The 13626-nt window shown below is 36.5% G+C and overlaps 1 protein-coding gene across 2 annotated transcripts in view; it reads right to left on the reverse strand.

The window, feature by feature from the left end:
• The window catches only part of GRM7 (glutamate metabotropic receptor 7), a 1033386-nt gene that overhangs the window by 393665 nt on the left and 626095 nt on the right, over positions 1 to 13626 (reverse strand). For both annotated transcript variants that reach the window (XM_036739727.1, XM_036739726.1), the window contains exon 5: positions 5476 to 5616. In XM_036739727.1, the coding sequence (XP_036595622.1) occupies positions 5476 to 5616 (141 nt within the window). The remainder of the gene's footprint in view (positions 1 to 5475; positions 5617 to 13626) is intronic.

The raw sequence follows: 13626 nt of genomic DNA on the forward strand, positions 1-13626 counted from the left end.
TGATAAGAAAGTCAGGAGCTACATATGCTGCTTCACAGAACACAAATACTTAAGTGAAAAGACAGGACTTAAGGAATTAACATCCTCGGAGACCATCAAATAGAAAATAAACAATTAGTATAGGATGTATAACTTTCAAGCCTGTTCATAGGCGAACAGTGTAAGTGCTATCAAACACAAGAAGATTTCATCCAATTGAAAGACATTGATGATAGGACTTTTACTAAGAAAAGGCAACCAAGAAAAGACATCAGCAGCTATCACAACAGATGTCTACTTTTTTCATATCTAGAAACATCATTAGGAAAAGGTCTAAACAAGTATGGAAAATACCCCAGATGAAATTTCAGGGTCATATGAACAACAAGATGGAAGAATATATTTTCTGCAATCCTCTTGATCTCTCAAACCTCCACAATACAAGAATTATGTGCAAGAGATAAAGCAATTTCAGCTGTGCCCTGTCTAGGACACCACGAGCCCAATGGGGTAAAAAACACCATGAACTTATGAGAGGGAAGGTTAATGATACCTAATGTGATCTCTTAGTACCCCTGCCCGCTACACCTACCAAGCTGTGGCAGCAGGACTACACAAGCATTCCCCCAAGCTTGCAACAGAATTCAAGGCTGTACCTTACTCTATCTAACCCTAAATGCCTCTGACTCTGCAGAAAAAAAAAACAGTCCTGTTATATTCTACTTATCAACTAGTGAAACATTTGGTTAAATCCCCTTCCTAAACATTTATCTAGAAGCAGAGAAGAGCTTGACCAGTCTTCAAGTGTATGATGGAATACTGAATACCAGTTACTCTCTGTTTCCACTGAAATTAAGGCAAAGAAAGCTGGGGGGAGGTGAACACTGAAGATAGAAAAGAGATTGGCAAGCCTTGGCACACATGTCAGATGATAATGTAATATTGCAGCAACAGGTGATACCCAGCATGCCAATATCTGGCTATCATTGGGTGGCTGTAACTCAGCTGCCTGCTGATACTTCCTGGCTTTTTATCCTTTTTTTGTCTTTCCTCTTCAATCTTTGTTCCGGCAGCAGTGACTGGGTAAGAGGTGTTCTGAGTACTATGTCACTGCTGAAGCTAGGTACACATCTCAGCTATGATATTTCCAGTGAAAGGGGACAGATGGTAGAAAGAATGTCAGGGTTGGGAAGCCCTGGGAAGGATAATCAAAGAGGAGCAGTAAATTTTCCTTCCTGAAATTTTTTAAGGAAAATGGCAGGCAGTGTTCTTTGATGATTAGTTTCAGTATATATGAATAATGTTGAAAGGCAGGTCTGAGGTCTCTATCTGAATGAGTCCATGCAGAATGAGTTTTAAGGAAAATTGTGAAAGTAAAGTTTATCTCTGACATTCATTGGCTTTCTTCCTTTATCACGTGCTCCCTTCCTCCTCATCCCACCTAATCCACACCCAATCTTATACCACCCCTTTCCTCAGAAGTGTCTGATTCTCCATTCTTTTGTCTCAAGCCTTCTCTTCGCATGGAGGCATTTCTGGGGAAACTCAACTGAGGTGTAAATTACTCATTGTGACCTACTGAATTCATTCTCCCTCATTACAATTATAGTCTTTTTAAAGTTTTTTTTTAATAAACAAAAATATATTTTGTATCCTTCCCATCTATTCCCACCAAAAAAAGAAAAAAAATAGCCATTTTAACAAATACTCATGATCAGGTAAAACAAATTTCCATATTGGTCATGTAGAAAAAAGAGTCTATTTTATAGACTGAGTCCATCACCTTTGTTTCAAAAGTTAAGTAGCATGCTTCATCATTGGTTCTCTGAAACCATGGTCAGTCATTACATACAAGATATGATCTAGCAGTGGTCACCCATGCCCACATACTGAGGAATGAATAATAAATCATTCCAGGCCCAGTATCAAGAGACAATGGGAAGATGGAGGATACTAATAAGCAGGAGGGACTATTTTAATCATAGTGTGTAGGAAGAGAAGTTTCTCCATGTCAGATCAGGTTTGCATTACACAAGTGATAAATCTGACAATTCCTATCTAGTCCTGATACAAAATCATCTTTCGTTCTAGTATCCAATGTTTATATAAAATATGGTGTGGCCTTAAGTAAGGCATTGAAATCTCTCTAAATCTCAGTTTTCTCATCCATAAAATAAAGGGGCTGGATTAGACACCAATGTAGATCAAGGACAAGCTCCTATGGATTCTGTGGTTACCTTGCCAAAATTCTCTTTCTCAATTGGTCTTATCCTTAAATCTGAACCCCTCAATACCTTTTACTCCAATTCATTTTTTCATTCACCCACCTACCCCTAGGATATTTACTTCAGTGTCAAGTTCTTCACTTGAGCAAGTGAAACTATTTATCTTTAACCCCCCCCTAAAAATCCTCTGCTACCCATTTGTCATTATCTTGTTTTCTCCAAAACTTCACATACTGGGAAAACCCCAAAAGGAAGGCCTTACACAATCTTCCCACTCAAAATATGAAGCCCCCTTTAACCCCAGAGCCTTTGCAGTTCAGAAGAATCATTAGATTGACAGCTGAGTTTAGCTAAACATATTGATCAAAAGCTCATGCTCATAAGGTCAATAAGAGAGGTACCTATTTATTTGCACATTCGACAGAATGGAGGCAAGGACACTTACAAGAAATGTGATTCCTTTTAGTGGCAGTAGTGAATGATAAAAGACAAGTAATTCATTTGAAGATTTACTTATTTTAGTAAATGTGCTTAAGGGTATCTTTGGAGTACACGAAATGAAAGGTATGTGGAGGGGAAAAATGATAGCTTTCCATTGTTTTCAGAATGCTGTTTTGAAATTTCAGTGTATTTATTTTTAATTAATGGTTGCTACAGAAAAATGGGATGGGACGAGATGGGATGGGATAGGATAGGTAATTTACCTGGAGGCACTGGGAGGTTAAATGATTTTTCATGGTCATACAGACAGAATGTGTGTGTCTCAGACAAGACTTGAGACTGGGTCTTTCTGACTCTGAAATTGGCCCTCTATTCACTATGCCATAAAAATGTTTGTTGTTCAGTTGTTTCAGTTGTGTCTGATTCTTTGTGACCCCATCTGGGGTTTTCTTGGCAAAAATACTGGAGTGGTTTGCCATTTCCTTTTCCAGCTTGTTTTATACATGAGGAAACTGAGGCAAAAAGTGGTAAGTGACTTGCCCAGGGTCACACAGCTAGTAAGTGTCTGAGGCCAGGTTTGAACTCAGGAAGATGAGTCTTCCTGACTCCTGGTCAGGTGTTCTGTCCACTGCACCACATAGCTTACCATGCTACAAAAACAGCAACTATAAAACAAACAAAAAAACAAAAAACCTGAAAGCCTAATATTAAGTCATACTGACAATAGCAGCATGTCTAAGACAAAGATCTCTAACTCCGGTGAGAATTTTTTTTTTCCCTTTCCACTTCTACTACAGATATAATAGTCTTGTCTACATTATAAAGGATAAAAATATTAATTAAGCACATACAACATACAAGTGACTGAACTAAGTACTCTACATTTGAATTAAACAAGGAAAAACCAAAAATAAATATTTGAATATTTCTAATATATGTGGATTATAGCATCATGAAGGAAAAAAAATCAAGATTGTAAGTTTAGGTTTTTAGTTAACATCTGTATATTAGTGTCACATAGACCTACCAAAGGGGGAAAAATGACACTTTCCCATTTTTCTGTTTTTTTTTTCCAATAGCAAAAAGGGGTATTATAAAAAATGTCAATATCCAAGATGAAGAACAAATGACTAGTATTATTCATATATTCTGGAAAACGCCTATTTACCCATGGTACTCATCATAAGGTATTTTTTTGTCTCTCATATTTGCTTGGGGGAAGATATTTTGACTTATTAATCCTTTTGTTGCCCCAGGGTATCTTACACAAGGCCTTGTACAAAGCAGATAAATTAAATAATTAATAATAATAATTATAGCAACTAGCATTCATAGTGTGCTTTATGGTTAAATAAGGTGATTTTCAGATATTTTATCATTTTATCCTCACAAAACTCTGGAAGGTAGCTTTACAGATGACAAAACTAAAGCAGAGAGTTCAATGACTTCCCCAGGGTCAAACAGCTAGTCTGTGTCTGAGGCTAAATTTGAACTCAAGTGCTCCTGACTTCAGGTTTAGTACTTTCTCAATTGTGCTACCTGGTCAACTTTCATACATTAAATAAATGTTTACCAAAGGAGTAATCATGCCGTTGAGTGGCCTTAGAGTCAGGGAGATTTAAGTGCTAGTGTCTCTGTGCAGTCATCTGTAAAACAGGGACAAATACAAGTATCTACCTCACTGAAGATCCAGGGGGAGAACATTATAAATTGCTTTATATGTCTTAATGTATAATAGCTATTATTACTAATGGAAACCAATTTTTGCATAATGACAGTACAGAAATAAACTAATTGCTGAAACTATAATCAACAGAATTGATGATTCAGAAGGCACTTCAGGGCCTTATACCACCTCAAGGTCATCATTGCAAACATAGTTTTTTATTGAACCAAAGAAGCAGAGAATTGCTGGTTAGTTTAAAAATAAACAAATAACAATACATACACACACACACACACACACACACACACACACACACACACACAAACCCAAGAGCAACAACAACCCACCAATTGTTAAGATACCAAATAACAGAGAAAGTTGACTCTCCTTGTCTTCTACATCATTCCTTGCCCTCTGCTAAAGGCTTACTCATGTACCTCGCTGTGACAAGGAGATAACCCTAGGATTTTTATATCGATGCCTGTGAAACATACGTTCTGGCAAGTCTTACAAAAGTAGGAATTGGTTAGCATATGGATAGCTATATGTTATTAACTATTATTATTATTAATTTGATTATCATCCTATCTCCACAGCACTTGAAATACATTATCTCATTTGATCCTTAAAACCCCCCATTTTATAAATGAGGAAACTTTGAGAGGTGAAATGATTTGACCACAGATGGGCAGGTAGGATTCAAACCCATGTTTTCTTTATTCCAAATCTTGTGCTTTATTCACTATGGGATTCCAGCATCTTTGCTGTAGTATTCATATACATTATGCTTAATATAGGTTAAAGGTACAGACATAGAATTTGACACAGGTTGCAGTCAGTGGGAAAATTACTTTGTAGTCCTGGATATAACAATATTTATCAGAGAAAGCATTCAAAGACAGTTGACCACCTCATAGAATGTATAGAATCAATGGGGATTATCAACTATGAAGAGACAGACAAACAGACTGAAAAGACTTTTTCCCTATTGCTAGTCCTCTTATTCAGCAAGGCTTGTGTCTCTGCTCCATTTTCTGCAAAATTTAGTAAATTCAATTTAGTCATCCAATTTGTCTCCAGCCAAGCTTCCTTCTGTCAGTTAGGCAGACATTTCAATGCAGGCCGCATAGAGAAGCAGCAGAAGGACAAAGGGAATAAGATTACCTGTGCATTTTCGATCAGTGTCTTCTTTTTTGGACCCACTAATTGTCAACTTGCAGTTGAAGTTTTCCTCCCAATACTCTGCAAACCACACATTTCTTCTGTTGTTCTCTAATGTACGAGATGTAAAGTACGTATCAAAACCTAAACAGGATAAAGTGGAAAGTCTGGTGAGAACAGAGATAGGGTGGAACATCCGGAGCTAGAAATAATATTCACAGCTACTATTTGCTTTGTATTTTTTGTTAATAATGATGCATTCTCTCCATGTCAATCAAAAACCAAAGGAGGAGATTATTTGTATCACATGATTGGGAAGATAGCAAAGTAGATGTTTGCAGCATAATTGTCTCAACCAAACAACCTGAAAATTTGAAAAATACATGGCAAATCTATGGTAATTACAGTTGCATCAACAAGGTGAGAAAACAGAAAATCTGCAGAAGGTAAAATTCTCCTGAAATAACCTCCCGGCACAAAATACTTAAAGTTCCTAAGATAATACCCTTATTCCATGCTACTCATTACAATCTATAAACACACAAAAATTGATGGGCCTGTGTTTCCCAGACTACTCATATGGGTAATTCCAGGGAAAAGGCAAGGAGACCCAAGTGCAACTGATCCTCTCCCAGTAGAGTCGACAGAGGGTCTCCACACACTCTGATGTAACAAGGCTCTACACACGTAACATTAGGGGTCTGAGCAAGACAAAACATGCAGGCAGGAAAATAGATGAAATATTGGACATACAAGAAAAAGACTGAAGGAGAAAAGGGTCCAGGGACAGATCTGAATTGTGAGACTTATGAAAGAGGAGGAGGAGGAAGAGGAGGAGAAGGAGAATGTGGAGGAGGAGGAGGAGGAGGAGGAAAGAATTCTGAAAAGGCCATAATATAATAAATACGTATATTTCAAAGGAAAACAAAATTAAAAATCCCAGTGGGAAAAAAAGGACACATATCATTTAGATAACAGTAATTAGCATTTATGTAGCAATGTAAGGTTTGCAAAGTGCTTTAAAACTGTTATCTCATTATATCCTTACAACCACCCTGGGAAGTAGATGCTATTTTCATCCCCATTTACAGATGGCATATTGAAAGGAATAGAGGTTAAGTAAGTTGCCCAGAGTCATACAACTAGTAAATCTTTGAGTCAAGATTTGAACTCAGGTCTTTCTAACTCTAGGTCAGACACTTAATTCACCATTCCATTTAGCTTCCTGTAATCTCCACAGACCATAAAATCATAATCATAATAACAAAAGCATACCAAGGAAGCAACATGATGTAACACAAATAGCATTGAGCCTCGTAGAGGGGATTGCACAGTTGTCAGTCAATTAATTAGAGAAATGGACTAAGATCAGAGGAGAACAGCAAACAGATTCTCTTTTGGCTGGATATTCACAAAGGAAAAACAGTACCCCTTTCAGTCCTCAGATAATATTGGGGGGATATGGGAGAGGATGGTCTAGTATGTGGAGAAATGGAAAGGCGTTTTTGCCTTAGAAAGAGAAGTGAAAGGGTGGCATTTAAGTTTGTTATTCTTGTTGGTGGGGTGAAGGGAGAAAGGAAAGGACCTTATAGTGGTTTTCACATTGAAGAAATGCCAATCTTAGGAGAAAAACTCTATGCAAGATTCATTATTTATATGACTGAATCACCACAAGAGACAGTATGTAGCCATTTGAAGATAGCTAGTATCCAAGGTTATAGGAGGGGACACAAAAATGACACAGACACAACACACTGGCATTAAGAGGTATTAGTGGTCATGGTAAGGAAACGCGGGGAACACCTAGAAGCTCATGGTGTGGAATGCAGAGTAACTACCACCATATTTCATTGAATTCTTCATGAACTGATATTTCTAGGAGTAACAAAACACCCTCTCCCACAAAAAAGAGGAAAGAAAGAAAGAGAAAAAGAAAAAAAGAAAGGAAGGAAGGAAGGAAAATAAATAGAAGAGAAAGGAAAGAAAAGGAAAGAAGAGAAAAGAAAGGAAAGGAAAAGAAAGCATCAGCAAAACAACTAGGGATAAAGCAGGTAAACAGGAATGAGTAAGAGAACCTATGGGAATATGCTAGCATCAAATTAGTACAAGCAAAACTGATCCTAGGGAAAAAGTGCTGAGAAAAAATGGAGAAAGACAAACAGTTCTGAAAAGAACTGCATTAAAAACTATATGAAAGTCTATGACAAATCATTAATATTAAGGTGAATGCAAATCAAAACAATTTTGAGGTTAAACCTTACTCCCAGCAAATTAGCAAAGAGGTTAAAAGATGGGGATAGTCAATGTCCCTACCTAAGCTAGATGGCTCAGTGGTTAGAGTGCCAGACTGGAGTTAGGAGGACCTGAGTTCAAATCTGTCCTCATACACTTACTAGTTGTGTGACCCTGGGCAAGTCACTTACCCCCGTTTGGCTGAGCTGGAGAAGGAAATGGCAAACCACTCTAATATCTCTGCCAAGAAAACCCCAAATGGTGCCACAGGACTAAAAAGAACTAAACAATAACAACAAAAACAAAAAGCCAACATATTCCACATCCAACCTGGGGCCTGGATCTCTATAACAATGTATTCCTCATACATGCCCCAGTGCCTGGTGAAGTTAAAGCACTGATCTATGGAGCTCAGTCCCTATGGCCCAACTCACTTAATTGGTGCCTGACTAAGTGTGTGCATACTTAATACCATTTACCTTCTGGTGAGCCATTGACATGAGACTGTGCTTTGCCTTCAAATGTCATCCAGCCATCTCATCCTCTACCTGCCATCGGAGTCTCCCTCTTTTCCATATTGTCTACTTCCAAAGAATAAAACTGCCTTCCACCATCATCTCTTCCTTAAATGTGATATTTTCCTCTATTAAGGACCATCTCAGTCATCCTAATCTATTTCCTGGCACTGAGCCCAGATGGCTCTGGAGGAGAAAGTGAGGCTGGTAACTTTAAACAGCACTCTCTAACTTAAATCCAATTCACTTGCAAGTCATGATATCACCTTCCTGATGTCATGGTCCTCTTTGACAATGAAGGACAAGCAACAGCTTTCCTCTATTAGAATATAAGCTACTTGAGGACAGAGAATCTCTCTTTAAATTTTTGCATCCCCATCCTTTAGCACAGGTCCTGACAGCAAAAATGTGCTTAACAATGTATTTTTTGTCATTCATTTATTCATATTTGAGGGGGTGTGAAAAGACAGAAACCATAATACATAATTGATGGAGTTAGATACTGGCTGAACCATTCCAGAAGAAAATTTGCAATTATGCTTTTAAAAATGTTACTAATTGTCATACTTTTGACTCAAATATTATACTGCTGGGCATGTATAGCATGGAGATCAAAGAGAAAAAGAAAGGTCATATATTGATCAAAATTTTATATCAGTATGATGTAGTATCAAAGAACTGGAAGCAGAGTAGCTGCTCGGTTATTAAGAAATTACTAAACAAATAATAATACATGAAAACTATGGCATAGTATTAGAATTTATGAAACAATAAATATGAGGAATTCATATAAACATGGGGAAGCATATGAACTGATGAAATGTGAAGTAGAACTAGGGAAATATATGCACGATGTCTACACAAATATAAATGGGATGAATAAAATATCAAAACTGAAACTTTATACTATAATAACCAGAAGAAGAGTTGATGAAGTGAAACTGCCCTCTCTCCACTGCAGATCTGGGTGGAAGACTCTTTATGTAGGTTACTGCACATGCTGTTGGACACAGCTAGTAATGCTGGTTGGCTTTATTATACTTATCTCTTTTTTATTTTTTTTAAATATTTATTAAAATAGATGCCTCACTGGGTAGATGAAAAGGAAAAGTATAACTAGAAAGGAAGAGGATGTAAGAACAAAAGATATAAAATAAATAAGATTTAAATGAAAAAGCAAAAGCATATGGAAGTAAGAATACAAAAGAAATCCAATGAGGAAATGCCAATGCATCCTAACCTTTGATGTGACCAAACTAAAAAAGCCAGGAAAATGAAAGAGAATAGTGAAATTATTTTTAGAGCTCTGCACAATTAATTACTGTGCAAGAAATTTATCTAAAAATACAAAGATAAAATAAAAGTGAAATCCTGGAACAAAATTCATTATGCATTAGGTGAATAAAAAGTTGCTATGCTATCAGATAAGGCTAAAAACCTGCCATCTCAAGAGACACAAAAAATGACATTAACTTTAGGGGCACCAAAGAACATTAAATAATATCTTTGTTAAATCAATATGCACCAAGTGGCATAAGCATCACTTCATGAAAATTCAATTATTGTTAATTGAATTGTTCAAAGACAGTGAAACAGTAATTACAGGAGAATTTACAATTCCTCTTTCAGAGGTAGATAAATCTAATAAAGACATAAGAAAAAAGGAAAATATAAAATTGAACATAGTACTTTAGAATTAATAATTGAAACAAATGGCATTTTCTCTTAGGAAATCTTAAAATACATATTTTCAGCATCACATGGTACCCTTACAGAAACATATCACGTATTAAAACACAGAAAAAATGAATAAATTCAAAAGAGATAGAAGATTAAATCCTTTATGTACCATAACACTATCATGATGATGATCATCAATTTAGGGAAAACAAACTATATATATATATATATATATATGTATATATATATATATATACATATATATATATATATGTCCAAATGGCAACTTATTTATTATATACTAAATAATGTCAATATAGAAATTATAAAACTATATGAACCTCCTCTGAATCATTTGAAGAAGTGTAGATATGTTGATTAATTTTGCAAGGTTTTCCCCTTTTCTTCTTCTTAAAAACACTTTTTTTCTTATAAGAGATGACTTTATCATAGGATTGGCCAGGGGTAGAGGAAGATATAGGAGGAAATCTAAGCAATACAAGAACAAAAAATATTGATGAAGTTGTAGTTCCAAGGAGGCAAAAGACAGGTAGATAGTTTCCATGTGTGCCAAAATATTCTTAGCAACATTTTTGTGTTAGCAAAAATAACTTGAAATAAAGTGAGCGACCATAGCTTAGGGAATGGCTGAACAAACTGTGACATATGAAAGTAACTGAATATTATGGCATGATGAGAAAGGAGCAATATGAGGAAACTTTGAGAAATGTGGAAGGCATATTGAACTGACAAAGAGTGAAGTAAACAGAACCAAAAAATTCCAATATACACAATTACAGTAATAAAAATGAACAGAATATTAATACAAAGTCAATTGCTCTGAAATTCTAAAGATGACTCTCGACTCCAGAGACGAGATGAGGAAAACTACCTTTGTATTTTCCTTGGCTAAAAGGACATGGTGCTGGATGGTCATTTTTGGTTGGTTATTTTTAAACTGTTTTTTTCCTTACTCATAAGGGAAATGTAGAAATAAGAATGGTAGTGATGCTAGTGATGGTGAGGATAGTGGTGACATAAAGACAGAAGTTAGAGACATCAATAATTTTCTTTTTAAATTCAGCTTAGGAAAAAAAAACATAAAAATTTTTCCTAAAATTTACCTCTAATCAAATCATTAGCTTATGCTTTCCTGTACTAAATGGTTTTTATAGTCTAGAAATGTGACTTCCATGATGAAACTTGCGGTCTTGACTTTGGCTGGCATCCAATCATGATCATGACATGCATTATTGCTGTAGTGTTATAGCAGCAATAAATAGCAAACACGCATACCCTCTAATATATGAAACACAATTTATGAATGCTATCTTTTATATCCCTTTTTCGATAGCAATCAATTTATGTTTCACACAATATGCTGATTGATGGTTCCATAGAAGGCTTGCAAAAGGGTAATGTTCACTCTTATTTAAACCCACAGAGTTCACGCAGGGGCTGCAGGTAGACTGCGGCCAACTCAAGGTTCATTCCATCACTTGGGATTAAAAATAGTAATTTGTAATTGGGGTTGGGTGACTGGAATTTTATACCATGGCACTACATTTTAGAGGGTGTTGGCAAAACTTGCATTCCTTTTGTAGGAAAATCCAGCTTAGCAGACAGTGAACAAGAAGAGGGACAAGGACTGGATCTGTGATTTCACTGAGACAAAGAACTTAGAGGTGAGGAACCATCCTCCTGGCACCTTCTCTGAGACCCAGTCTTAGAGAGTTGCTAGGAGTGCTGACTTGCCTTGGGTCACATAGTCAATGTACGTCACAGGCAGGAATTCTTCAACTTAGGTCTTCTGGCTCCAAAGCTACAAACAGATTTCTTCAAATCATTCCCTCCCCCACATTCAGACGAGAACGGCTCTATCTCTTACAAGAGAGATTGCAGGAAAGAGGAAAAATAATCACCCAAACCAATCAATACCTCTGTACCTCTTCAAAGGGGTAGGCTTCACATAGTTTTATAATTTATTCCCTGTCCTTATCATTACTCAGTACTTCATAATTAAGTTACTCCTTGCATCCATATGTTGTTTCTTGGCACTAAACTGCTGCTGCTGCTGATGGTAATGTTATAGACTATGAAGTTTAATTTTTCTGCCTCTTTGTATTTTTTGGTATTTTTTCAGTGCTGCCTCTTAGTTATCAAGAATAATTGGTTAAAATAGGAAGTGACCTGATGGTGTAACCTAACTGTACACCTCTTTGGACTGACCTAGTACTACCACTCCCCAGCCTTCCAGGAACCTGTCTGGAAAAAGACTCCCAGTATGTTGATGAAGCTCTCTACTTCTTCCTGAACCACTTTCTCCATCAACCATAAATGATTCCTTAACTATGGGAGATGAATGGTTTCTTTGGCTTCCTTGAAGACTTAGCTCAAGTCTTACCTTCTGCAAGTAGCCTTTCCCTATAATCCTTAATCTTAGTAACTTCCCTCTGAAGTTATCTCCAATTTCTCCTGTCTCTATCTTATTTATTATAGTTGTTTGCATGTTTACTCCAACATTAGAATGTGAGCTCCTTGAGAAAAGGGACTGTTCCTCCCATTTTGTATCCTTAACACTTAGCACAGTACCTGGCACATAGTAGATATTTAATAAATGCTGGTGACTCGACTTTATTCAGCATTTGATATTTGATCATAGGCCTAATTATAGAATTATAGAATTTTAGAGATGGAAGAGTCCCTAGAGATTAACTAGGTCAGTCTCAAATTGGCAATACTGGCTATTTGGCCTCAGGGTAAGCCTAGGGCCTCAGGGACACCATTCTGCCTTGAGGTTATAACTCAATTTCTCCTACTGAACCTGTCTGCAATTCACCCTTTATACCTGATCTGCTCTCATACCATCCCAAAGCAAAGGAAAAGGAGAACAGATGGACAGCCTGAATGCTGCATTTGTAATTATTAAATATTAAACGAATAATAGCAAGATTTCTGATGAGTGTGGTACATCTTTATGGAGAATTTATTGGTGGATGTGGGCAATCTGTTGTTTTTTTGACATGAAAGAGAATTACAATGAGATGATATATCCATTTTGGGGGTAAACAGCTAAAGCAATCTCAGTGGGAAAAAAAGTATGTCACTGAAATATCCATTAACAAAATAGAAACAGGATTAAAGAACTGAACATGAAACTAATAAAATTAGACAATCAACAAACTAGCAGAAGTTTGTAGAAATGATTAAAAAAACATACTTTTTTAGGTTCACAAAAGTGATAAATCTTTAACAAATCTGACCTCCTTCCTCAAAAATGAAGTAAGGACAGGGAAGCTAGTTTACTGCTCTGTGGATATATCCCTGCCTCCTATATTAAATATGAAAAATCCTTGGGCTCAGTAAGATATAATTACTTCCATGGTATCTTTCTGTATTCTCTAGTCTCAACCCTATCCATTAACCACCTAGCCCTATGGTACACTATCAACTGGGGCAATATATATGCCCAGAAATGTAGTCTTTGGAAAAGGAACATGAATAGTGGCTTTTCTTATGTTATTTCACATTCTTTTTCAGGGCTAGTGGACCTTGTCAGAGCAGAAAGATTGTTGGATTATGATCCACTTGTCCTAAGTTCATATTGAGGTTTTGCTTCTTACTCTGAGTAACCATAGGTAACTTTCTTTCTTAACCAGACTGGGACTCCAAAGTCTAACCTGCAAAATGAGGTGATTGGACTAGAATCACTAGTTGATCTCTAAGA

This window comes from Trichosurus vulpecula, chromosome 9 (assembly GCF_011100635.1).
Source record: "Trichosurus vulpecula isolate mTriVul1 chromosome 9, mTriVul1.pri, whole genome shotgun sequence".
In the NCBI taxonomy this organism is placed as follows: Eukaryota; Metazoa; Chordata; class Mammalia; order Diprotodontia; family Phalangeridae; genus Trichosurus; species Trichosurus vulpecula.